This window comes from Geotrypetes seraphini, chromosome 15 (assembly GCF_902459505.1).
Source record: "Geotrypetes seraphini chromosome 15, aGeoSer1.1, whole genome shotgun sequence".
Taxonomy (NCBI): domain Eukaryota; kingdom Metazoa; phylum Chordata; class Amphibia; order Gymnophiona; family Dermophiidae; genus Geotrypetes; species Geotrypetes seraphini.
Genome location: NC_047098.1, coordinates 20,049,074 through 20,075,742, shown reverse-complemented (window position 1 = coordinate 20,075,742; position 26,669 = coordinate 20,049,074). Strand labels below are relative to the sequence as shown.

The following is a 26,669-nucleotide window of genomic DNA, read 5'->3' as shown; positions in this document are numbered from 1 at the left end:
TGATATTTCTGGACCATAGACTATAAAGTCTGGTATTGTCCTAGGTTCCAAATGCTAAAGTTGCCATCTAATCAGGCCATTGTGACATCACTGCTGAGGTTGGCTCTTAGGCATTGGTGGAATGAGGCATTATGACATCACAATCTCAGCTCTGGAATGTTGCTACTCTTTGGGTTTCTGCCAAGTAACATAGTAAATGACGGCAGATAATGACCTGAACAGTCCATCCAGTCTGCCCATTAGTTATACCCACTAAAAATACATGATTAAATTAACTTGTCTCTTCTTTGACATTTCTGGGCCATAGACTATAACGTCTGGTATTGTCCTAGGTTCCAAATGCTGAAGTTGCCATCTAATCAAGCCATTGTGACATCACTGCTGAAGTTGGCTCTTAGGCATTGGTGGAGTGAGGCATTATGACATCACAATCTCAGCTCTGGAATGTTGCTACTCTTTGGGTTTCTGCCAAGTAACATAGTAAATGACGGCAGATAAAGACCCGAACGGTCCATCCAGTCTGCCCATAAGTTATACCCATTAAAAAAATACATGATTAAATTAACTTGTCTCTTCTTTGATATTTCTGGGCCATAGACTATAACGTCTGGTATTGTCCTAGGTTCCAAATGCTGCAGTTGCCATCTAATCAAGCCATTGTGACATCACTGCTGAGGTTGGCTTTTGTTGTCTTAAATTTTGCTAGTAAAAATCCAATGGATATGCTCGGGGCTGGCATTAAGTGTGGCAAACGGAGTCCCTAAGCCTGCTTCTAACTGGAGAAGGCACAGAATCAGGGCCTGAATGCTTGAGTGTTTGGAACGCCATTGGGAGATGACTACACCAAAGTGTAACCCCTTTTTTTTTTTTTTTTTGACAAAGGTGCGCTAAGCTTTTTAGTGCACGCTAAATATTAGCGAGCACTAAACACAAGCTAAATGCTAACGCGTGCATGTTATCCTATGGACGCATTAGCGGTTAGCTCATGTGTTGATTTAGCGCGTGCTAAATCCGCGCTAAAAGGCTTAACGTGCCTTTGTAAAAGAGGCCCTATGTGTTTAGCTATTAGCAAAGTATGTTAAATTTCTGTTAATTTCCACAATAAAGTGCAAATATTGAAGCTTCATTTAATAAAATACTGCTAGTTTTTATGCATAAAATGTTTTGGTTTTTTTTTTAAATCAATATATCATTACTGAGTGTGAAACTATAAAAGGTATAGCTATGATACCAAGACATTTGCTCCATTAAGCAAAACTAATAGCAAATTTTAAGAAAAACTGAGTTTTATGTAACCAGTGGCTTTCAGGGACCCCAGGATTGGCTTTAAAAAAATTTCTTACATTATTTTCTGATCAAGCACAACCAAATTTATGGGGAAAACACCAATTTGCACAGTTTTCCAACTTTAGGTCGTTCTGGACACAACCCTTGAGGCACAGCCTCTTCAGTTTCTGCTCTGGGCCCCTGAATACCCAACATCAGCCCTGATTTGCACCAGGAAACCCAAGAGAAATCCCCCCCCCCCCCCCAATTGTCAGCCTTAAAATCAGGCTGCAGTTGCTTGCTTTGTATTTGTAAATCTTAGCTGTGTCTGAAGCATTGTGCACATCTGCAAACAATTTGAGTAATATCATCTTGGGCAGAATGCCGGCTTTTTCTTCTTTTTGCTTCTCGCTGACAACTGCAAATTTGTCCTTCTTGGACAGGCAGGCAGTCAGCTGAAAGGGCTCAGGGCCATCCCCGTTTCTTTCCGCTCTGCTCTCAAGTAACAGGGATCTAGCTGGCAGACAGCATAAGTATCTCCGGAGCATCCGAAGAAGTCTTCTCAGAATCTGCCGCCGCTGCTGCTGCGACAGAAATCAATCAGCCACTGACAGGCGGCAGCTGTCAAGTCGTCCAGCTTCCAATGGCAGGCGAAAAGGAGAAGGATGCACATTTTTGCTGTCTTGGAGCCCCTTTTCTGAAGGAGAGCATAAAGGAAACTCAAGAACCTTCTGCAGAAGATGGCAAGGGTGATTGGCTGCCAGCTCACAGGCAAGGCTGTACATCCACTGGGAGCATTTTATGTCTCTCTGCCCTTGTGGCTTTGTTACTTATTGGTCTTTTTTACACTGTGGGATTTGCTGCTCAGGTAATTATTTTCTCCCTCTCTCTCTCTAATGAATTTAGTGAGCATAAGAAGGCAATTGATTGATAGGATTAAACCAGGGGTCTCAAAGTCCCTCCTTGAGGGGCCGCAATCCATTCGGGTTTTCAGGATTTCCCCAGTGAATATGCACGAGATCTATGTGCGTGCACTGCTTTCAATGCATAGTCATTGGGGAAATCCTGAAAACCCGAATGGATTGCGGCCCTCAAGGAGGGACTTTGAGATCCCTGGATTAAACAATCCTTTTATCCACAGAACAGGAAGAGCAGTCAGGCAGTGAAAGTTTCTCCCAAGCACCCTGCCAAGGTGGCAATGTTCTGCTCTAGGGGGTCCATCATTAGAGCTCAGAGGGTAATCTTGGCTCCGAGCCTGCTCAACCCTTCAGATCTCTCTTAGGATCAGCAGCAAGTGTGCCAGTAGCATCCATTGTAATCCTGACCTTAGCAATGTTATGGGATGCTGGCTGAAATAAGAATTTCCTGGCAAACAAAGGGCTTTCGGGTAGTAACAGCTGACCTGAGTCACTTTGTACCAGCTCTGCCATTAAGCTAGCCAGGCTGGCTTAAAGCCATAGATAGGGTTACCAGACGTCCGGGTTTTGAAAAGCTTTTCTTCGCGTGCATGCATGTGTGTATGGGTGACATCATCATGACACATGCTTGGATGTCCTACCCGACGAAATCAGGCAGCAGGGGGGGGGAGGGGGATTGGAGGCGGGGCTGAGGCGAGACCAGGGTGGGATTAGAGGCGGGACCAGGGCGGGAATGGGTAGAACTGGGCGTGCCTGGGGGGGGGCGGGTCTAGGGGGTCCAGATTTTCCACACAGAAAATCTGGTAACCCTAGCCATAGAGGCCAATTCTATAATTTGGGGCATGCTTAGTGCCAGTTATAAAATGGCACTTAAGTGGGTGTTAAATGCTAGCACCCGCTTACAACTATGGCTTGTGTAAGCTGGCACGCTTAGGTATGTCACACCAAGCTCGCAACCGACAGCATTCTATAAGTTGCGCAGGTCACTCAGTGACACACCCGTGCGTTTGCCCTTCTCATTCACAAGCTAGCCCCCTGATTCTGTACACTGCAGCCACAGTTGCATTGCTGATTTGCACGGGCAACTTAATTAACGAGCCAATCAGCACCAACAATTGCCAGTTAACAAGTAATTACTGGCTCTAATTAGAATTTCTTAAGTGATTTCTATAAAGCGGCGAACATAAATTCTAGTCTATGGATCTCACAAGGGCCCAAGGCCAGGGGAGGAGCAAGGGTGGGACGTGGGCATTCCTAAATGTTAGACGCACTGTTACAGAATACGCCCGATGTGCGCACAACATAGGCGCAGGCATTCAGGCCTGATTTTCGTTGGCATCAATGCCTGTCCTAAATGTTAGTCATGATGGATAAGTGCTACATGTGATTCTATAAACTACGCCTAACTCTGGAGGCGGTTTATAGACTCACGCTAAGCGCTGATCTTTTCGGCAACGTATAGTTTACCCCTATGTGACCTGGAAGGCATGTACTTTATAGCAGTGGTTCCCAACCCTGTCCTGGAGGAACACCAGGCCAATCGGGTTTTCAGGCTAGCCCTAATGAATATGCATGAAGCAAATTTGCATGCCTATCACTTCCATCATATGCAAATCTCTCTCATGCATATTCATTAGGGCTAGCCTGAAAACCCGATTGGCCTGGTGTTCCTCCAGGACAGGGTTGGGAATCACTGCTTTATAGAACAGTGTCTAGCACTGATATGCTTAAATGCCATTGTTGGCAGCTGTGATGCACATAATTAGAGGAAGCGTTGACGGGAACTCCAGTAACTTGATACATGTGGACGGTGCTGGACAGACTTTTATGGTCTGTATCCCACAAACGATGAGATGGTGTGGATAGGCTAGAGTGAGCTTTGATGGCAACTCCAGTAGTTGGAACTGTTCAGGTCTTTATCTGCTGTCATTTACTATATTACTATGGGTAGAGAACGACATGGGGCCAAATTTGTTCCCAGCCCCATGGGATTTCAAGCCTGCGAGTTCTGTCCCCCATCCCTTTCCTGCCAGCTCTGCCTTAACCGCACAAGCTTCGAATACATTGATTGTAAAATGTTTGAGGTTTGTGCCGATGAGGACGGAGCTTGCAGGAATGGGGCAGGGACAGATCTCGCGGGGACGGTGAAAATTTGTCCCCATGTCATTCTCTACAAGTTAGCATTTTATAAACTATCCCCCCCCAATTCTGTATTTGGCATCTTACAAGTTGTGCTCACAAATTGGTGCACACAGTCGAATTGCATACATAACTTAGGGCTAGATTCACTAAGCAAATCAATCGTGTACTGATCGGTTTACGATCACTTTCAGACTACGGCTCAATTCACTAACCTTCCTCCAGACCCCCATCCACACCCTATCCGATCTGCGCATGCAAAGGAGTAAAAAGGCATGTAAATTTCTTAAGGCATCGATTCAGGAAACCATTTTTTTGAAGGGGCGGAGCATAAGTGTGGAATCCCTATTCAACTAGTACGCTAACTGGTTAGTGCTTCCATAACACGGGAGCCCTTATTGCCTTTTAAGTAGGAGGCGTGGCCAGGGGAGGAGCATGGCCATGCACTAATGCTAACTGCGCAGGAAAGAAATGTCTTCTTTTATGGCATTCTGGAAATGGGCTTAGTCAGTGAGAAAATCCCGTGCTAGGCTGCATTGAGCCCATTTGCTAGCTCAACTTAGTAAAAGGGCTCCTTAGAAAGGAGTCTGCTTCTAGATATCAGACAATTCTTGTGAGAAATCAGGTCACCTAAACCAAAATTCTTTCCCTTGTTAGGGTTACCAGATGTCTGGATTTCTCTGGCCATGGCATCCTTTTCGAGAGTCCAGGGTCCAAACGGGACTTTGTCTGAGTTTTGAAAAGCTTCCCTTCAAAATCGCGCTGGGAAGGGGCATGCTCGTGCGACATCATTGCGTCGCGTGTGCAGATGCTGTCTGGGGGGCGGGGGCTGTTTTTCTTTTAAGACAAAAGATGTTAATGTATGAGTTGTTTTTTTTCTAAACTAAAACCTCAGTATTCAGGCTAAATTGCCGTGTTGGTACTTTGCGATAAAGAAAAGGGTTTTGGGTAGCTGTTGGGGACTCGGTCTCTAAAAGGTTCGCCATCACTAGTCTAGGGAATCCTTGCCAACAAAAAGACTGAAAGAACACCTCTTCAGAGATACTTTTGGAACTGTAAGGGGCCACCACAATAAGTATTCTATCTCCCTCCCCAGGACTGGTATATCACCTGCGGCATGCCCAGAATTGACTAGACCCAATAGATAATGGAGCCAAACCTGAATGTTTGTGACACGGGACCAGCTCAGCTTCAAGTTATTTTGAGACATATTTGAACATGACATTAAAGAAAAGAGCATGTCATTATGTCCCACTAAATTATTTTGGTTTGGACAAATTGGCTTTCTTTTTCTAACCACAATAGGGAATAGTTTCTCCAATTGCAGAAATATAAGTACATAGTTGGTGGATCTGTGGTTGCCTTCAAACTATCCAAAGTCATTGTCTGCCATCTCTTCTCTTCTGTTGTCTCTTGTTCTATAATGCACATCTACTCTAACCTGTTCTCTTTAAGGAAGATGCTACAACGCACAGTGTTTTGGGGGTCAGAAGTATAGCCTTCCAGCTTCCGTCCCATTTGAGAGCCAAGCGGTATACTTTAACACCATCCCTGCTAAAATGGAACCACTTTGACCTCACGTACAGGTAAGTATTCAATATTCAAAGTAAATGTACCTGAAGGCACCCCAGACAGTCAGGTTTTCAGGATACCCGCAGTGAACTTTCTTGAGAGAGATCTGCATGCAATGGAGGCATGCATAGATGCTCGTAGAGATAAGTATCTTGCACTTTGCAATATCAAATATTAAGTTGAGCACCCACATGTTTAGGACACAAGAGAGAAAAGCTTTAAGAGCAAAAACAACAAGGGGGCAAGCGAGTCATGGGTTTTGTCCCCTCTGAAATGAGTCACCACTGAGGTCTGTGCTAGCTGCTGGCCCCTTGAATGTTCTGAGTGCCGGGCATTGCAATCCAGTAATTCCCCATGGTTTACATCTTGGACTTAAAATAAATTTATCTAATGGACTCCTATAGAATTCACGTGGGGCCCAGCCGGTCTATTACTGGTGGGGATCTCTGCTAGAGAAAGCTTGTTAGGCCTGGGGACAGAGATGTCCTCTCGTCCTCTGGTGATGAGGGAAGTTCTGAGTGACACAGATGGATGGTGTCTCAGGAGCTGAATGAGTAGTGGCGAGGTCTGATTGGAGGTGCTTTTGGCTGGAAGAGTGGAGTTCACTTTGGATGGAGCTGTAAACTGGAGGAACGCCGAGGACAAATTTGACTGGTAGGGAAGGAAGGAGGAACAGGTTTGATGCGCGTCTCAACTTTGCTTCCAATAGGTTTGGGTTACAGCTGAGATTTTTGGCTTTGGAGAGTTTATGAAAGGTTATTGCAGGCCTTGAGAGAAATCTATCTGCTCAAACGTGGCAATTCGAGAAGTGGTTGCCTCCTTGTAGGTGCCCTGATGTCCTGCAGGGAATACTCCTCCTACAGCAACAGCTGGGCGCCTAGATTTTGTCGCAGAATGCTAGTATAATCCAGCATCAGTGCATCTTATATTTGGGCATTTGGAGTTACTGGTGTAACTGAGTACACCTAAATGTGGCAAGGTCATCCATGTTTCAGTGATGTCTTCTGTAGTGTCACTGTTAGTCTATTAGTTTTTATTCCCTCCTACAATTTTATTATATTGTAAACAGCTTATAATTAACCTTGGTTTTTACACTGGCAATATATCAGATAAGTTGAACTTGAATATTCTATAAATTGCACACCTAAATGGGAGACATATCCACGTCTTAACATAGTAGATGACAGCAGGTAAGAACAGATGTACACATCTCATTTATTAAAAAAAAACAAAAGACTCTGAGGAGAGTTGATGTTCAAGATGTAGGCTTTATTAAAAATCCAACTTTGCAATCCACATAAAAGTATCTAGGACCCAATCCGCTCGTTGCTAGGGACCCAACACGTTCCGTGTTTCAACAGTACTTCTCATCAGCGCAGTCTTTTCAGGATTTGGTATATTAGGACTTATATATAATCCACGAGGTATTGTTATTTGATCTACATGGACCCCTGAGGAAGACGGCATTGTCAAAACATGGACCGTGTTGGATCCATAGCTGCTAGCGGATTGGGTCCTAGATACTTTTATGTGGATTACAAAGTTGGATTTGTAATAAAGCCTACATCTTGAACATCAACTCTCCACAGAGTCTTTTGTTTGTTTTGTGGATTTCTCTTCTGTGGAGCACCAGGGTCAATTTTTTGCTTGCACATCTCGTTTATAACCATGTCTCCTTAAACATCTCTATCCCTGACACCAGACTTTGACTGTTTATATATACTTGGAATGATTTATCAAGGGTTCTCAACCTGGTCCTCAGGAAACACCCAGCCAGGCAAGCTTTCAGGATACCTACAATATTCATGAGATAGATCTGCATGCAATGGAAGTAGTGCATGCAAATTTATCTCATGTATATTCATTGGGGATATTCTGAAGACTTAACTGGCTGGGTGCGTTCTGAGCACTGAGATGGAGAGCTACTGCTATATGACGATGAGCAGCAAACACCCTGCTTTCTTCAAATTGATATTATTTGAAGTGGATAATTAGAAAAAAAAAAGTATGCACAAGCCAAATACCTGAAGCTCTGCAAGTTGAGATTGGTCCTTTGAGAGTTTCTTGTTGGCATGGGGGGTTTCCATTCCCAGGGTGGTGTCATTCCCAAGAAATCTGATCAATGAGAGTGACACGAGGAGAGGATTGGCAGCTGCTTTCCAGATGTGGAGCGACATATCTCCCTTCCAGTTCAAAGAGGTTCCCCCGGACCAGGAGAGTGATCTGAAAATAGGTAATGACAATGGGCACAGGAAAGAAGGGTAGGTTGCTGCTCCAGTACTTGTTTCTTGTCTTTACATATGGTGTACAGAAAGCTCCATGTCAGGAAGAATAGGCAGAACCAGTCCTGGTTTCATCTACCATTTCACTCTTGCTAAGAATAGCAAGACTATATGTTCTCTCAGGGTTCCCGTGTCTCGCTGCATCTTTGTCAGGTAGAAACCAACGTTTCAGCCACCATGCTGTGGCTTGCTTCAGGGTATGCTCTTAAATCTGCATTGTGACTTTGGAAATAGTGGGTTCACTGATCTGGTTGGGAACAGGGCAGTCCACCAATTTGAATTTTGGCGGGAAAGTCAGTTGGTCAGAAATTTGAATTTTGTTGTGAAAGTCCAACAAAATTCAAATTTCTGACCAACGACTTTCCCGCCAAAATTCAAATTGGTGGACTGCCCTGTTCCCAATCAGATCAGTGAACCCACTATTTCCAAAGTCACAATGCAGATTTCATAGCATACCCTGAAGCAAGCCACAGCATGGTGGCTGAAACGTCGGTTTCTACCTGACAAAGATGCAGTGAGACCTGGAAACCTGCAATAAGAGTAAGACTGTATGTTCATAGATACCATGGAGAAAAATTAGGAGTGGTTCTGCATGTCCTACTTAAACAGAACTAGCTAGTCCCCCTAACAGGGGGTTTTACTTCATAGAGATCAATCCAAACAGGCTAATCCAGTCTCGGTTTTCCCTTATTACATGCTATGCACTGATTGTCCTAGGAAAAGTAAGAACTATAATAATAATATATAATAAGACAAACAGGACTGATTCAAGCTGTTGGACATGATCCGGGCGAGGTGGCAACCCTAACCATAACATCCTTATTGTAGATATATTCCTACCACTGCATGCTGGTTAAAGTATTGTGCCCCTATGAAAATCAGACTACTGTGATATCACAACCCTAATGTGAATTTTCCCTCTTAAAATTGGCTGAGGACACACTGAGATACCACTTATGGACTAGTGAAGTCATCAACTGTGGGACAGTGCAGTGTCCCTTACTCTTGGGATACAAAGAGCAGGAGGTGGGAGTGTGTGGTGCAGTGGTTAGAGCTACAGCCTCGGCACCCTGAGGTTGTGGGTTCAAATCCTTCACTGCTCCATGTGACCCTTGGCAAGTCACTTAATCCTCATTGCCCCCAGGTACATTAGATAAGAGTGTGAGCCCACCGGGACAGTTAGGGAATAATGCTCAAGTGCCTGAATAATTTGCAATCCACATGGAATTGTAGGATATGTGAAATATAAATTATTATTAGGTGTCATTTGATCCATGTTCAAGTGAACATTATAACTGTTTCAAGAAGAAAATATGATGATCATCAGATGAGTAAAGCAAAGGAACTCACTGTTCATGGTGACTCCAGAAAGTATTTCTTCACCGAGAGGGTGGTCGATCATTGGAATGAACTCCCACGGCAGGTGATTGAGGCCAACAGCGTGGCAGATTTCAAAAATAAATGGGATATTCATGTGGGATCTCTAATGATGTAAAGGCAGGGGGGGGGGGGTGAACAAATTCAAGGTGAAGGGTCACTAGAGTGGGCAGACTTGATGGGCTTTGGCCCTTTTCTGCTGTCATTTTTCTATGTTTCTAAGATTTATTTAGGATGTCATCTCAGGAATCTTTTTTTTTTTCTCTTTTGGGGACAGGCTTCTATCCCATCAATCACACAGACTGCTTGGAGTCCCTCACCCATCATTGTTTCGATGGGACAACGGGTGAGCTTGCCCATGCATTCTTCCCACGCACAGGGGAAATACATTTTGACGACAGTGAATACTGGATCTTGGGAAATACGAGGTTCAGTTGGAAGAAAGGTATTCCCATTCTTACAATGTACTTTTCAAGCAAAAAAATGTTGTTTCAGCATTAGGATAGGACGGGGATTGCTCAACCAGACAGAGGCTCAGACCCAGCTCCATGTCTAATTCTTCTGAGTCAGTTCAGGGCTGTTATCTAGACTAGTGAGTCCCAAACCTATCCTGGGGAACCCCCAAGCCAGTCAGGTTTTCAGATTTCCACAATGCATATTCATGAAACAGACCATGCACTATCTTTATTGCGTGTAAATTTCTGTCATGCATGTCCATTGTAGCTATTTTGGAAAATCCAACTTATTCGGGAGAGACAATGCTCTGCACACTTTCATAAGAAAAAGTCACATGGCTATACCCCATGGGGTTCATTTTCAAAAAAGAAAGACGTCCAAAAGATGGCATACACTGGCATTTGGACGTTTTAAACACCAAGACATCCACGTGTTGATTTTCTAAAGTTATGTAGCTGTCTTGTTAGGCTTTTTATCTGCAGTGCATCCAAAGTTCAAGAGGGTGTGTTAGAGGCATGCTTAGCACTTGGATGTCTTGAGGAGATAATCGAACATTTACATCCAAAGCTAGACCTGTTTTAAAAGCATCTAAGGGCCAAAAAGGTACCCAAACTGACCAGATGACAACTGGAGGGATTAAGTCATGACCCCTCCCCTCCCAGCTCCTCAAAGATCTGAATAAAACAGGACATATCTGTCTCTATAATAGCAGCACCTGGTATGGGAAATCCTAGTAGAGCACCCGGTGGAGTAACCTGGTGGGCGATGTAGTAAAAATAACTCAGAGACTGTCACCCAAAGTGGCTCTAAAAAATATTCTACCAAAAATGTAAAGAAACACACCACTTATAGAGATGCTACAACCACCTAAGCTTTTTTACTTATTTTTTACTTTTTAACAAAAATTTCCTTCAGAAAAACTTCTTCAGAAAAATTATTATACTGTATTCACTCAGGAAAAAGCCTCAGAGTAGGAGCCCACGCTCAGTCTTATCATAGACTTATCTTTCAGCGTGGTTTTTTCGCTCCATGGTTCCAGTCATTGGCTAAAAAACCTGAGACTCAATTTTTAATAATAAATAGTTCAAAACGTTTTTATCATAAATATCTTTGCAAATTTTTAAATCTTTGAAATAACTACTTTTTTTATATCTAGCTGTGGATGCAACACTTCCTTAAGTGATAAGATATGATAAGACTGAGCGTGGGCTCCTACTCTGAGGCTTTTTCCTGAGTGAATACAGTATAATAATTTTTCTGAAGAAGTTTTTCTGAAGGAAATTTTTGTTAAAAAGTAAAAAATAAGTAAAAAAGCTTAGGTGGTTGTAGCATCTCTATAAGTGGTGTGTTTCTTTACATTTTTGGGCGATGTAGTAAACCAAAGAGGGGGGAGACCCAAGCCCATATCCAACTCTAGCCACTACATTTGTGGTGGAAAGTGTGAGTGCACTAAAACCCTACTGTACTGTCATATAGGTGATACCTGCAGCCATAAGGGCTATTGGGGTGGTAGATAGGTGGGAATAGTAGGGTTTGGGGGAGTCACCATACATTATAAGGGAGTTCTGGTGAGCTGTACACCTGTCATCCTTTATGTGAAGTTCATAACAGTGCCCGCTAAGGTGCCCCACTGTTCTGCTGGCAAGTCTGTGTGGCCAGTGTAGTATAAATGGTGGGCCCTGCCTACGTCCAAATGGCTTGGGTATTTTTAACTTGGACTATTTATTTTTCAAAAATGGCCAAAATGGTTAGATGTCCTAAAGGCCAAAACGCCTAAATAGGTCATTTAAAAAAAAAAAAAAAGACAGTCATCTCGCAGTTTCAAAAATGGTTGTCAAGCATTTTTCTCCACCTGATTTTTGGGTGCACTTCTCAAGATGTCCAAATCGGACTTAAACAAACTATCGACCAGGTAGAAAGCGTTCCAAGAAGATTTCACATTCAGAACCTTGGATGTTTTCAGATAAAGAATTTCTTGCAGATTGGAATGGTATTTTAAATAAATGTTCATTAGGCCTGAAGATTTTATTGAAACGTCAAAAAAGAAAGTATGCTTGTTAAGAAAGAGAGAAGTTGCAAGATTATAAAAATAAAAGATTGTTTTGGAGCAAATCTTGTAAGGAATTAAGGCCCCCTTTTACTAAACTGCGCTAGTGGATTTTAGCGCAGGGAACTGCGATGAATGACCTGCGCTGCTCTCGACACTCATAGAGTTCCTATGAGCGTTGGGAGCAGCATGCGGCATTCAGCGTGGCTCCCAGTGCTAAAAGCCGCTAGCGTGTTTTAGTAAAAGAGGGTCTAAGTATATTATTTTACCTTTATGAATTGGGATAAAAGGATTAGTGAAACAGATACTAACTTTAAAATGGAAGACAAGGGGAAAAGTGGTCTCTCTCTCTCTCTCTCAAATGACTGGCAGGCCTGAGTTGCTTAATTCAGTTGTTTTTCGGTTTAGCAGAAGCCCTTTGTGGCTTTGAAGCTTTATGAACTCCAGTTATTTTCTCATGGTTCTATGATGGCCTTATTTTTTTTTTTTTATTATCGGCGCATTGTCTGTATTATGTCCGGTGACAATATTTAGCGTACATGTACATGCCCCTGAGACAGAAAGAAGCACTGAAACATATTGGGTTTGTTTGATTTGAACCCTGACTGAGCTGATGCAAAGTTTGTGTTGCTCACTTTCCACCGGGCCAGTGTGTTTTTATTGCAGGAACTTTACATAGAAACATGATGGCAGATAAAGGACAAATGGCCCATCCAGTCTGCCCATCCGCAGTAACCATTATCTCTCTCTCCGAGAGATCCCACGTGCCTATCCCAAGCCCTTTTGAATTCAGACACAGTCTCTGTCTCCACCACCTCTTCCGGGAGACTGTTCCACGCATTTACCACCCTTTCTGTAAAAAAAGTATCTCCTCAGATTATTCCGGAGCTTGTCACCTCTTAACTTCATCCTATGCCCTCTCATTGCAGAGTTTCCTTTCAAATGAAAGAGACTCGATTCATGCGCATTTACATTACATTACATTTAAACGTCTCTATCATATCTCCCCTCTCCCGCCTTTCCTCCAAAGTATACTGATTGAGATCTTTAAGTCTGTCCCCATATGCCTTATGACGAAGACCACACACCATTTTAGTAGCCTTTTTCTGGACCGACTCCATCCTTTTTATATCTTTTTGAAGGTGCAGCCTCCAGAATTGTACACAATATTCTAAATTTATTTTTTTTTTAATTATTTTTTTTTAAATCTCATTTTATTGTACACCGTTTAGACCAGAGGTGAGCAACTCCGGTCCTTGAGGACCAAAATCCAGTCAGGTCTTCAGGATTTCCCCAATGAATATGCATGAGATCTATTTGCATGCACTGCTTTCAATGCACATTCATTGAGGAAATCCTGAAAACCTGACTGGATTCCGGCCCTCGAGGACCGAAGATGCCCACTCCTGGTTTAGACACATGTTTGTTAAACGGTATATCAAAAATAAAGAAACTTGAATGAGGTCTCACCAAAGTCTTATACAGGGGCATCAATACCTCCTTTTTCCTACTGGCCATACCTCTCCCTATGCACCCTAGCATCCTTCTAGATTTCGCCATCACCTTTTCAACCTGTTTGGCCACTTTAAGAACATCACATACAATCACACCCAAGTCCCGCTCTTCTGTTGTGCACATAAGTTCTATGCCTGAGTTGCATTGTTTTCCTTGAAATTTACCTGCAAATGCATTACAAATATCACTCAGACATATTTTCTTTGATCCAGCACACTCATAAGAACATAATAGTCAGATCAATGGTCCATCAAACCTAGTAGCCCGTTCTCACGATGGCCAATCCAGGTCACTAGTACCTGGACAAAACCCAAAGAGTAGCAACATTCCATGCTTCTGATCCAGGGCAAGCAGTGGCTACCCCATGTCTTTATCAATAACACAATATGGACTTTTCTTCCAGGAAATTGTCCCAAACTTTCTTAAAACCAGCTACGCTATCTGCTCTTACCACAACCTTTGTCAATGTGTTCCAGAGCTTAACTATTCTCTGAATGAAAAAAATATTTCCTCCTAATACCGTACTTTTATAGCTGCTAGGAGGGTATCTTACCCTCTCTCTGCCTATAGCCTATGAAGAGCTCTCATAAGTAATCTTGACCTAGAGCTGACTACCTGTTGTGGCTTTTGCGTGTTCTTGTTTTTAGATTATATTTGCTACAAATTGTGGGCTTTGAGCCCTTCATGTCTGTGGATTTTGCTGCCTTAGGGATCAATATACAGCCACTGGCAATGAGCGTTTTGCTCACCACTGACGGTGTTATTCCCAGATATTCAAAGTTAGGACCTGGGCGGGGCATCAGCTTTGAAGATCCGGTTATTTTTAAACCAGCTAACACACAGCTGCTTAAGTCAACATTCATCACTTAAGCAGCCATGGGTTTCCTGCATACAAATAGGACAGACATTTATGTGGTCCCATCTATTTGATATACTTGGCCACTTAAGTACTGAATATTAGCACTTCCTGCAGCCACTGAAATGTGTACGGAAATGTTTGTGCCTGAAGAAACGTAACTGTTCTCTTAGGTTTTGGAGGTAGCATCAGGATTGTTGCAGATGTCCAGGTTTCGCCGCGTCTGGGTAGGTTGAACTGACGTTTCAGCCATCATGCTGTGGCTTTCTTGAAGAAAGTCAATAGATAGAAATAAAAGAAAGGAAATATGGTAATACCCTTTTTATTGGACAAACAATGCATTTTATGATGAGCTTTCGAAGATAACCCTTCTTCTTTAGATCAGAAATAAGCAAATGAGATATGATTCAGACGTTCAAATACTTGAAGGGTAAGAACAAAATCTTTTCCAGATAAAGGAAAATGGTAAAGCCAGAGGACATAATTTGAGGTTGAGGGGTGGTAGATTCAAGAGCAATGTTAGGAAATTCTACTTTACGGAGAGGGTGGTGGATACCTGGAATGCGCTCCCGAGAGAGGTGGTGGAGAGGAAAACGGTGACGGAGTTCAAAGAAGCATGGGATGAACACAGAGGATCTAGAATCAGAAAATAATATTAAATTTTGACCTAAGGCCAGTACTGGGTAGACTTGCACAGTCTGCGTCTGTCTGTATATGGCCGTTTGGGAAAGGATGGGCTGGGGAAGGCTTCAATGGTTGGTAGGGTATAGATGGGCTGGAGTCGATTTTAATGGAGATTTCAGCAGTTGGAACCCAAGCACAGTACCGGGTAGAGCTTTGGATTATTGCCCAGAAATAGCTAAGAAGGAAAAATTTTAAAAAAATTTAAATTGAATCAAGTTGGGCAGACTGCATGGACCATTTGGGTCTTTATCTGCCGTCATCTACTATGTTACTATGTTAGATAAGGAAAACATGAAAGCATTGAAGAAAGGCACAAACATTTCTTGGAGAAAGCCACAGCATGATGGCTAAAACATCGGTTCCTCCTACCCAGACGCAGCGAGACCTGGACAACTGCAACAATCAAGAAAATTGACTGTCCAGAAATAAGCTGAGACACTTAATGGGAGCTTGCTCTCTCTGTTCAAGTGCTTTTTTTGCTTCTTCTTCTTCTTTTTTTTTTCGTTCCTTGGGCTCCTGCTGGTTAGAAGGACATAGTAACTTCATGGCACAAGGGATGGAAAATAAATTTTATGCAGAACTCAGGTAACCAACTATCTGATACCAGAACTATTTAGTAATTAAATTGCTAAACTTCCGCTATGTAACTTATAAAATGTGCCCAGTTTTCATAAAGAGATGATAGGCGTCTCTCACAGCAGTATGCTATGCAGACTGGAAGACATCTTAGGTTCAGTTGTCTCCCACTGGTCTACAGCTGGCTGCTGTATAGTCCTCTTGATTGCCTAAAAAATCTGGTCTTGGTGGAAAGCTGGAACACTCTTCCGGAGTCTGTTATAGGGGAAAACACCCTCCAGGGTTTCAAGACAAAGTTGGACAAGTTCCTGCTAAACTGGACTCAGGTGAGGCTGGACTCATTTAGAGCATTGGTCTTTGACCTGAGGGCCGCCGTGTGAGCGGATGGACCACTGGTCTAACCCAGCAACGGCAATTCTTATGTTCTTATGTTCTTCCCTCTCAGGAGTATGGCTTACGGACCTGGTGCACATTGCAGCCCATGAAATTGGACATGCCCTGGGGCTTATGCATTCACTGAACCACAATGCACTGATGCACATCAATGCTACTTTGACAGGGAAAAAGACTATTGCACAGGACGATCTGTGGGGGATTTACCGGCTCTATGGTAAGAGAAAGGAAAAGCATGTCTTAGGATATGAATGCAAAGAATTCTATATCTATACAGAGTATGTGTGCCCCTACTTGGCTTTTCCCAAAAAGTCAATGAAACAAAGTTGCCAGAATGACTTGGAGGAACATCCCTTTACCTTTACCACTGTCCAATGTGCTGTATGTGGTGTGTGTTTAGTACTTGATTGCTGATATAAAGCACTTACCGTAACAGTTATCCAGGGACAGCAGGTAGATATTCTCATACATGGGTGACGTCACCGACGGAGCCCCGATACGGCCACTTTAAAAGTTTATCGCCACTTTAAGACTTTATAAAGTTTGCGATAGCCCACACCGCGCATGCGCGAGTGCCTTCCCGCCCGAGACAGGGCACACGTATCCTCAGTTTTTTTGTTTCCACGGAGCTATGAAGACACGTTTAACGATCATTTCTTTAAAAAAAAAAAAATTAATCAACACTAAAGAAAAAAAAGAGAAAAAAACTGATTAAAAGTCAGAAAGCCGCGAGAGCGGGAAGGCAAGAAAAGTTAAGCAATTGTTAACCACGTCTTCTTAGCTCTGTGGAAACGATAAAATCGAGGAGACATATGCCCTGCGTCGGGCGGGAAGGCACTCGCGCATGCGCGGTGCGAACTATCACAAACTTTATAAAGTCTTAATGTGGCAATGCACTTTTAAAGTGGTCCGTAACGGGGCTCCGTCGGTGATGTCACCCATGTGTGAGAATATGCTGCCTGCTTGTCCTGGGATAATATACTTAACGTACACTGCAAACCACTGCGATAAGCTCTGTGTGCTTGAAGGGCAGTCCAGAAAAAAATTTGGAATAAATTAGAGAATGACACGGTGACAAAATTCATCACCGTTCCCGTCCCCGCGGATAACCGCGGGAAGCCATCTTCATGTCATTCTTTAAGGAGAGAGGGAAGAATCGGAGTATGAATGGCCACAACCACTGACCCGCAAGCTTTGCTTTGAAGAATGCTGGTATAGAAGGACTGAGGTTGAAACAGACACTACAGAATGACAGTCTCTGGTATCCAGAGCAGATACTGTGATGTCATAATGCCTCATTCCACCAGTGCCTAAGAGCCAATCACATCAGTGATGTCACAATGTCTTCATTATCCTTGGCTCCCATAAGAATCAGAGTATGAATGGCCACAACCACTGACCCGCAAGCTTTGCTGTGAAGAATGCTGGTGTAGAAGGACTGAGGTTGAAATAGACACTAGAAAATGACATGGGATTATTTCCCGTGGTTATCCGCGGGGACGGGAACGGTGATGAATTTTGCCACCGTGTCATTCTCTAGAATAAATCAATCAGTGTTCCCTGAGGCCAGTGCCAAGTCTAGCACTAGAAAAGAGACAAAGGATTTCTTAACTTTTTGGAAAACACTGCACAGGTTACTTTTTATGTCTTTGAACACGCTACCGGTTCCTAGAGTTTATTCTCTACCCTTGTTCCTGCAGGCTGCCAGGACAGACTTTTTATCTGTCCTTCGTGGGCTCGGAAGGGATTTTGTGACATACGCAGGAGATTGATGAAGAAACACTGTCCTTACAGCTGTGATTTCTGCTATGGTATTATTTTTCCTGTGCCTTCCTCACCACTCTGTTTAGGAACTGGAATTTGTGACGCGTGACTTTTTTTTTTTTTTTTTTTATCATTCCCTAATAGATGTACAGCACGGCTGAATATGTTGGACATGGATTTTGTTAAAGCCTTTTACATGTACTTTACGATAAATGTAGCACATGACATAGAACATAAATCTTTAGTTATATACCGTGAAAACCTTTCGGTTCGAGGCAGTTTACAGGAAAAATGGCTGAGAGTCGGCGAGCTACAACAATGGAGAAAGGACTGAAAATTGCATAGATCGCCTAGAGGGAGTTTAAGCAGGATTTTATGAGGGACATAAATATATAGGTAAGGATGTTCATAGAGCAGCAAGGGGGCATAGGGTGGCAATGGGTTGGGAGTCTGTTCAAGGAGAATTTAAGGTGGGTCATTTTTAGGAGCTTTCTGAAGTGCAGGCAAGAGGTCGATGTTCTGACCAGTTGGCTCCATTCAGGACGCCAGTAATTTGCTGTTTGACCTCTCTTTTTTTTCGCCAACAGAATTCCCCTTCCCAACCATGAAACCAACAATCGCGCCTCCCAGAACCAAAGTAAAGATAGTCCCTGAAGGCAGGAATGTCACCTTTCGGTGCGGGAAAAAGATTCGTCATAAAAAAGGCAAAATTTAGTAAGTGCAATTTTCAGCTTCTTAGCAGACATTCTATATTCTCACCTGCTCCAACAGTGGTCTTAAACTCGGAGCCCACCAGGTACTATTTTGAGGCCCTCAGTATGTTTATCATAATCACAATACACTAAAACAGTTTCTTAATCATATGCTCTTTAGCTATAAATTATAATCTTATTATTAAGACTTAGCCAAAAAGAAAGATTTATAAACTATAAAGAATTTTACCTCATGCAAAGTTGTCATTTCTTTAATAAGACTATTTTTTTCTGAGGCCCTCCAAGTACCTACAAATCCAAAATGGGGCCCTGCAAAGGGTTTGAGTTTGAGACCACTGTACTACATTTTACTTCTAAAACGTGGGGAAAGCAGGCAGATCATGAATCATGAATTATTTACAACTCCTCTGTGCATGTGTGCACATGTATCGTATATGCATGTAATGTAATGTAATTTATTTCTTATATACCGCTACATCCGTTAGGTTCTAAGCGGTTTACAGAAAATATACATTAAGATTAGAAATAAGAAAGGTACTTGAAAAATTCCCTTACTGTCCCGAAGGCTCACAATCTAACTAAAGTACCTGAGAAGTGAAAAGTAGAGTTAGAGGAAAAATAAAAATAAAATAAACATTTTAACAAGACAGCATTGATCTAAATACTTTGGAAGGTAGAAGAGAGGAGAGAAAGGAATAGAAGCAGAAGGGGGAGCCGTTGAACAGAATTCTGGAGAAATTTAAATGATAGAAATAGAACAAAACAAAGACAAAAGGCAAAACAATAGATAAGATTAAAGATAAATCATAAGCTGGAAAGAAAAATAAAATAAAACTTTGTCTTCAATCCACGGTTTCAGCGTCAGTGATGAAGTGGAGCAAGTAAGTTTAGGAGGAGAGATTGACGTTTCCAGAAAGGGCTTCTTCAGGGAAGAGACTTGGCAGACAGTCCCAGGATGCCTATGTCTCCTCCCCTGCGATGTTCTCCCATCCATGCATTCCCTCCCAGACACACTGCCCATGCCCCAGCCGCTCCAAGGAGGCTGCCCCAGATGAGGCCCACGGTGAATGCAGGATTCTCTCCTCTGCGGGAAAGCCGCCCGGAGCCGACAGTCGATCTTCTTAGCGGATTGCATCTGTTTTCTTTGTGTCTTTTGAATAGCAGGGTTTTGATTTCTTTTCGAAATGATTTGAAGTGGCATGTTGCTGTCAGCAAGTTAGAGATGGAGGGGTCTAGTTTCGCTGCCTGCGTTGCTAGTAGATTGTCATACATCTTCTTGCGTTGCGTTCCTTTGAGTGTGGGATAGCTCTTAGCCAGAAACTATCTGAGCTCTATTAGCATTTGCTTCTGCCTTGTTCTTGTGAGCCTCTGCATCCATGAGCAAGAGAGCCTGCCAAGGCTTATCTGTGAATTTGAAACACACAAGACTTGTAAAAGGGATTTCAGGAATAGAATCCATAGGGAAACTCATTTCAGAAGGCGGTATCGGTAATACCAACACACAAATTAATATCGTTTGGGTTAGAGCGATTGATATGATGGATCTTATATGGTAAATCCTAGCCAAGGTCTGAATCAGATGTTGAATTGAGATCGGCATGTGGCTAAAAGTATTGGTAGCATGTTCCGAATTACACTCCTACTTTGCAAGAACTTAGGTGCTCTTGTCTAGACGCTAAGAGATCGGGAGGTGCATGGAACACTGAATTATCAGGTTGAACGTTCATTCCTACTCTTAAGCCCTCATTCTATAAAGTCTGCCGATATCAGCATCTAATTTAATTGAGCAATAGGCTTAATCAGTGCCAATACTGACACTCAGCACCTCACAACTGGCTTTAGTTGGACTTAATTGAAAGTTAGGCACCTAACTCAAAAACTTCAATTCTGTAAAAGTAAGGTACCTAGCCCAAAGTGCTTACACGGTTAGGGGTGGATCATGACTGTGTTTTAGAATTAGGCGCCTCTTTGTGAATCAGGCTAGACTCTGAGATCAGCACCTAACTTTAGGCATAGAAAAGCCCGCCTAAATGTGATGACAAGCACCGTTTAAGCATGCTTAGGCAACGCTGAGCCTGATTCTATAATGGGTGCCTAAGTTTTATAGAATTGCTGCTGCTATCAGTGTCTAAATTTAGGCAGACTTTCTAGAATCAGGGCCTTAGTTTTGGTAAGTAGAAGAGTGCTCTGTGTCTAAAAGATTTTTCCTCTGCTTATGGAGCTCTTTGCCAGCAGGATTCATTTCATGTTTCACCTTTTGTTTGATATACTGCTGCAATCATGATGCCAGCTGCGGAAGCCTAAGAGAACAGATTTAATGCATAGCAGTGGGGAAATCTTGAAAACCCAAGTCGGTCCTTGCAGACCAAAGGTGCCCACCCCCGACCTACATTGACCAATCATGATTGCAATTCTGAAACTTCTGGCTACAGTGGGGCTTGGCCCCTGCTTGAACTTGCACTGCTAGAGCTGGTGGCTCAAAGATGTGTATACCCTTTGAATAAAATCACTTTCAAACAACGGTGTTCTTCTTGAGTATAGAGTATTCCCCTGAAATTTGCAGGGGTTCCGCTCCAGGAACCCCTGTAAATTTTGAAAAACCGCAACTATATTTTTTAGGCAGAGGAGACAGGAGAGGGCAGGCGGACCTCCAGCGAGTGAAGGAAAATTACTCGCTTTATGCTCTGACTGCCTCTTCCTGTACTAAAGCCGGGCCTCACCAATCAGGAGCTGCTTTGACACGCAGCTCCTGATTGGTAAGGCCTGACTTTAGTACAGAAGAGGCGGTCAGAGCATGTAGCATAGAGCAAGTGATTTCCTTCACTCGCCAGCGCTACAGCTGCCTTCTCCTGCCTCCTCTTTGCAGTCGGAAAATACCATGAGTTGCGGGGGAGCACTGTATACACTATGAACCACCATCTGTGCCAAAAGGTCACAGAACCCCATTCCCACCACACCTCAAAGTTCTGTCACTTATTCTGAAGACAGTCTGTACACCAAACCTGATAAGTCACACAGTAACCTGCTACTTGCAAGCTTACTGTGCCCCATCATTCTACTCAATTCTTCCATCGATTAATCAGATGTTTCCATCATTATAGATATGATTTCTATTTATAGATGCAAAAGCACACTTTTTAAGAATTGTCATCTTCATATTTTTACATGATGAGATTGATCAACCCACATGAAGTGTGAATCTATCTTCAAAGTTTGCAGGTTCTTATAGCTTAGACTTCACATTACTCTAGCAGCATTTGCAAGTGAAAGCTTCCGAGTTCAGAGAAAAGATTATGACAATTCTATCATTCTGCAGGAGTGAAACTTGTGACCAGGCATTTTCTGCAGAGCAAAAACCACAAACATCTAAGACCCAATAGCAGTAATGAGAAACTCAGCTCTCAAAAGCCACAGACAGATCTTGTTTTCAAGAAACTCACAGTATCCTTAATTATATTTGAATATATGTTTGTTAAAAACAATCTAGTTGTTTTGGTAGATTTGGGCTTTGCAGAAAAGCAGACCCATTTACAGTTCTTGAGAACTAGGATTAGTCATCACTTTATGATATAACAAGCTGGAGGGGGGGGGGGGTGACCCATTTAATGCATGCATGACACATGCACGCACTGAATGGGAGGTGACCTGTCAAAGGTGTCCCGATGCTGGATACTATTTTGTCTTTTGAGGGTTACAAAGTAACCCTATTTTTTTGAGGGGGGCAGGGCCATTACACTTAAAACATTCACTTGCTATCGAGTGTTAAGGTAAGGTTTACATATGATTATGAGAATCCTTTAGATAACTGGATATCTGGAAGGCCCTGATTTGCTCAGACCCCTCAAGCCCCTCCCAAGAGATGGGGTCTGAGGAGTCTGAGCAAATCACAGCCTTCTCGATATCCACTTATGGCAGATTCAGTAAGGAGAAATTAGGTTCTTACCTGCTAATTTACTTTCTTTTAGCTTCTCCAGACCAGTAGAGGTTAACTTTACGATTGGGTATATATCTAATCATGACCAGCAGGTGGAGACTGAAAACAAAACTTTGGGACAGTATATCCTAGCCCCTCCTCTCTATTTCCCTCAGTCTGCCGAATAGCCAAGCAGAACCAAGAACTGGAAAACAACAGAGAGAAAACACAATACTCCGAAAGGAGTAACAAATAACATACCCAAAAATGCTGTTGGAAAATGCAGAGGAGAAATTCCCGAAGGAAGAAGGTCCCCACAGCTCGCCAGCTAAGCCAGCCGAGCCACAGCCGCTGTTCTTCAATTCTCCCCGGCCCTAGAAAAATACTAGAACCCGCAGCAAAAACCAAAAACTGCCCGCGCAACAGCCCCAACAACAACAACAACAGACAGGGTGGGGACCTCTACTGGTCTGGAGAAGCTAAAAGAAAGTAAATTAGCAGGTAAGAACCTAATTTCTCCTTCTTTAGCACTCTCCAGACCAGTAGAGGTTAACTTTACGATTGGGACGTACCAAAGCAGTCCCTCTCACGGGCGGGACCCCCGAAGGGCCGATACCAGAACACGCTCACCGAACACCGCGTCCCGACGCGCCTGAACATCTACCCGATAATGCCGAACAAATGAATGCAAGGAGGACCAAACCGCAGCCTTACAAATATCCACCGGAGGCACGAGCGACGACTCAGCCCAAGAAGCCGCCTGACCCCTAGTGGAATGAGCCTTGAGAAACTCCGGAATCGGCTTCTGACTCAGAAGATAAGCGGAAGCAATCATCTCCTTGATCCAGCGCGCAATAGTAGCCTTAGAAGCGCCAGCCCCCCGACGAGGACCCGCCAGAAGCACAAAGAGATGATCGGAGCTCCGAAAATCCCGGGTCCGCTGCACATAAGCATGGAGGACCCGACCGACATCCAACTTGCGCAGCTGTCGTTGCTCAGAAGAACCCTCCCGACTACCCAAGACCGGGAGGACCACCGATTGATTGACATGAAAAGGAGAAACTACCTTCGGCAGAAAGGAAGGAACAGGCCGCAAAACAACCCGCTCCTTCGAAAACTCCAGGAAGGGAGCCCTACAAGAGAAAGCCTGTAGCTCAGACACCCGTCTAGCGGAAGTAATGGCCACCAAAAAGACCGACTTCAGCGTAAGGTCCTTCAACGAACAGCCATCCAACGGCTCGAAAGGAGGGCGCACTAGAACAGAGAGAACCAGATTGAGATCCCAAGAGGGAATCGAGGGCCTTATGGGAGGCCTGATCAACTTGGCCGCCCTAAGAAAGCGAATCACATCAGGAATGGCTGACAAACGCTGACCTGTCACCAGCCCCCGAAAAGCCGACAGGGCCGCCAGATGAACCCGAAGAGAAGACCAGGCCAGGCCCCTATCCAGGCCATCCTGCAAAAACTCTAGAATGTTAGGCAGAGAAGCGCGAAAGGAGACCACTCCCCGCGCTCGGCACCATTCCTCAAAAAGACGCCAAACCCGTACATAAGCCCGAGAGGTAGAAAGCCTCCGGGACCCCAAAAGAGTAGAGATCACCTTGTCGGAATATCCCTTCTTACTCAGGCGGCCCCTTTCAAGAGCCAAGCCGTAAGACAAAAGGGAGACGGGTCGAACATGGGAATGGGACCCTGCGTCAGAAGATCGCACCCGAGAGGCAGAGGAAGAGGATCCGCCACCAGATGCCTCACCAGATCCGCATACCACGGACGACGAGGCCAATCCGGAGCCACCAAGACCACCAGCCCCGGATGGCGAACAATGCGAAGCAGTACTCTGCCCACTAATGGCCAAGGAGGGAACACATACAACAGCCCCTCCGTTGGCCACGGTTGGACCAGAGCATCCAGACCCTCGGCCAGACCGTCCCTGCGACGACTGAAGAAGCGGGGTACTTTGGCGTTGCCACTTGTAGCCATCAGATCCATCAGGGGCTGCCCCCAAGCACGCACTAGCAACTGAAACGCCTCGGCGCCGAGACACCACTCTCCCGGATCCAAGAAGTGACGACTGAGGAAGTCCGCCTGAACGTTTTCTACCCCGGCAATGTGAGAGGCCGAGAGGTCCAGAAGATGCGACTCCGCCCAAACCATGAGCCGAGCCGCCTCCTGCGCCACCAGAGTGCTCTTGGTGCCCCCCTGACGATTGACATAAGCCACCGCCGTGGCATTGTCCGACAGGACTCTGACCGACTTGCCCAACAAAAGGGAGTGGAAAGCCAACAGCGCCAGCCGGACCGCCCTGGTCTCCAACACGTTGATCGACCAGGAGGCCTCCTCCGTGGACCAGGTTCCCTGAGCTGAGTGACCCAGGCACTGGGCCCCCCAACCCAGGAGACTCGCATCCGTAAGGAGCACCGTCCACTGCGGAAGATCCAGACCCACCCCCTGAACTAGGTGAGGGGTCCGGAGCCACCAACGCAGACTGCAGCGCGCCAAGCCTCGCAGGGGAACCGGAACATCCATCCCGTGCCTCTGGGGAGACCACCTCCGGAGCAGAGCATACTGGAGAGGACGCATGTGGGCCCGCGCCCACCTCACCACGTCCAGGGACGCCGCCATCGACCCCAGGACCTGGAGGAAATCTCGCGCCCGAGGACACCGGGACGCCAAAAGCAGGCGAATCTGAGACTGCAATTTGCTCACCCGGGCCTCTGGGAGGAAGACCTTCCCCAAGGAGGTGTCGAACAGCACCCCGAGGTACTCCAGACGCTGAGCCGGAACCAACCGACTCTTGGAAAGGTTGACCACCCAGCCCAGCGACCGGAGAAACTCCACCACCCGAGCCGTAACCCGGGAGCTTTCCTGCAACGACTTGGCCCGAATTAACCAGTCGTCCAGGTAGGGGTGTACCAGGATGCCCTCCGACCGCAAGGCTGCCGCGACGACCACCATCACCTTGGTGAACGTCCGGGGAGCCGTGGCCAGCCCAAAGGGAAGCGCACAGAACTGATAGTGCCGACCCAAGATCGCAAAGCGCAGGAAACGCTGATGAGCGGCCCGAATGGGAACATGCAAGTAGGCCTCTGTCAGATCGAGAGAAGTGAGAAACTCCCCCGGCTGAACCGCCAGAATGACCGACCGCAGAGTTTCCATACGGAAAGAGGGAATCTTGAGAGCCCTGTTGACCCCTTTCAAATCGAGGATGGGCCGAAAGGTCCCCTCCTTCTTGGGCACCACAAAGTAAATGGAGTACCTGCCCGTGCCCCACTCCGGGGGGGGCACTGGAACTACTGCCCTGAGATCTAGCAAGCGCTGAAGGGTCTGGCGAAACGCCAGCGTCTTCCCGGGAGTCTGACATGGAGAAGCGAGGAAAAAATCCGGCAGAGAGCGGGCGAACTCTAGGGCATAACCGTCCCGCACCACCTCCAGGACCCACTGATCGGACGTGATCTCGGCCCATTTGGGAAAAAAGTCGCGCAGCCGGGCCCCCACCGGAACCAAGGGGGGCGCCGTCAAGGCGTCATTGTGCAGGACGGGAAGCGGGGGAACCGGCGGAGGGATTCCCTGCCCCCCGACGGGCCCCCCGAAAGGGCTGCATGCGCTGGAAGAACCGACCCCGGGAAAACCCCGGAGACTGGAAAGAAGCAGCCCCACGCCCAGGGCGATACTTGCGAAATTCCCGCAAACGCCCCCGGGCCGCACCACCCCGAGACGCCGGGCGGGCACGGTCCTCCGGCAAACGGGGAACTTTCGAGTCCGACAGAGTCTGAATCAACTTATCTAAGTCCTCTCCAAATAAAAACGACCCCCGAAAGGGAAATTTAGTAAGCTTAGCTTTGGACGCAGCATCCGCCGCCCAAGCGCGCAGCCACAACACACGCCTTGCGGCCACGCCAAAAGCCATGGACTTAGCCGAGATCCGCACCAAGTCATACAGAGCATCCGAGAGGAATGAGGCAGCCATCTCAATCTTCGCTACCTCCTGATCCACCAGAGACCAGTCGTCAGACTCTCGATCCAAGACCCGCTCCGCCCACCGAAACACGGCGCGAGCGACCAGTCCCCCACAAATAGCCGCCTGGACCCCAAAGGCAGAGACTTGAAAATTTTGCTTAAGGATGGTCTCCAATTTGCGCTCCTCAGAGTCCCGCAAGGCAGAACCGCCCTCAACAGGCACGGTATGCCGCTTGGAAATA

The 26,669-nt window shown here is 45.2% G+C and overlaps 1 protein-coding gene across 1 annotated transcript in view; it reads left to right on the top strand.

The window, feature by feature from the left end:
- MMP23B (matrix metallopeptidase 23B) overlaps nucleotides 1–26,669 on the top strand; it is a 38,300-nt gene that overhangs the window by 8,577 nt on the left and 3,054 nt on the right. Inside the window, exons 3-8 of the mRNA XM_033921350.1 lie at nucleotides 5,778–5,908; nucleotides 7,988–8,127; nucleotides 9,831–9,998; nucleotides 16,133–16,297; nucleotides 17,781–17,891; nucleotides 18,432–18,558. Of these exons, the coding sequence (XP_033777241.1) occupies nucleotides 5,778–5,908; nucleotides 7,988–8,127; nucleotides 9,831–9,998; nucleotides 16,133–16,297; nucleotides 17,781–17,891; nucleotides 18,432–18,558 (842 nt within the window). The remainder of the gene's footprint in view (nucleotides 1–5,777; nucleotides 5,909–7,987; nucleotides 8,128–9,830; nucleotides 9,999–16,132; nucleotides 16,298–17,780; nucleotides 17,892–18,431; nucleotides 18,559–26,669) is intronic.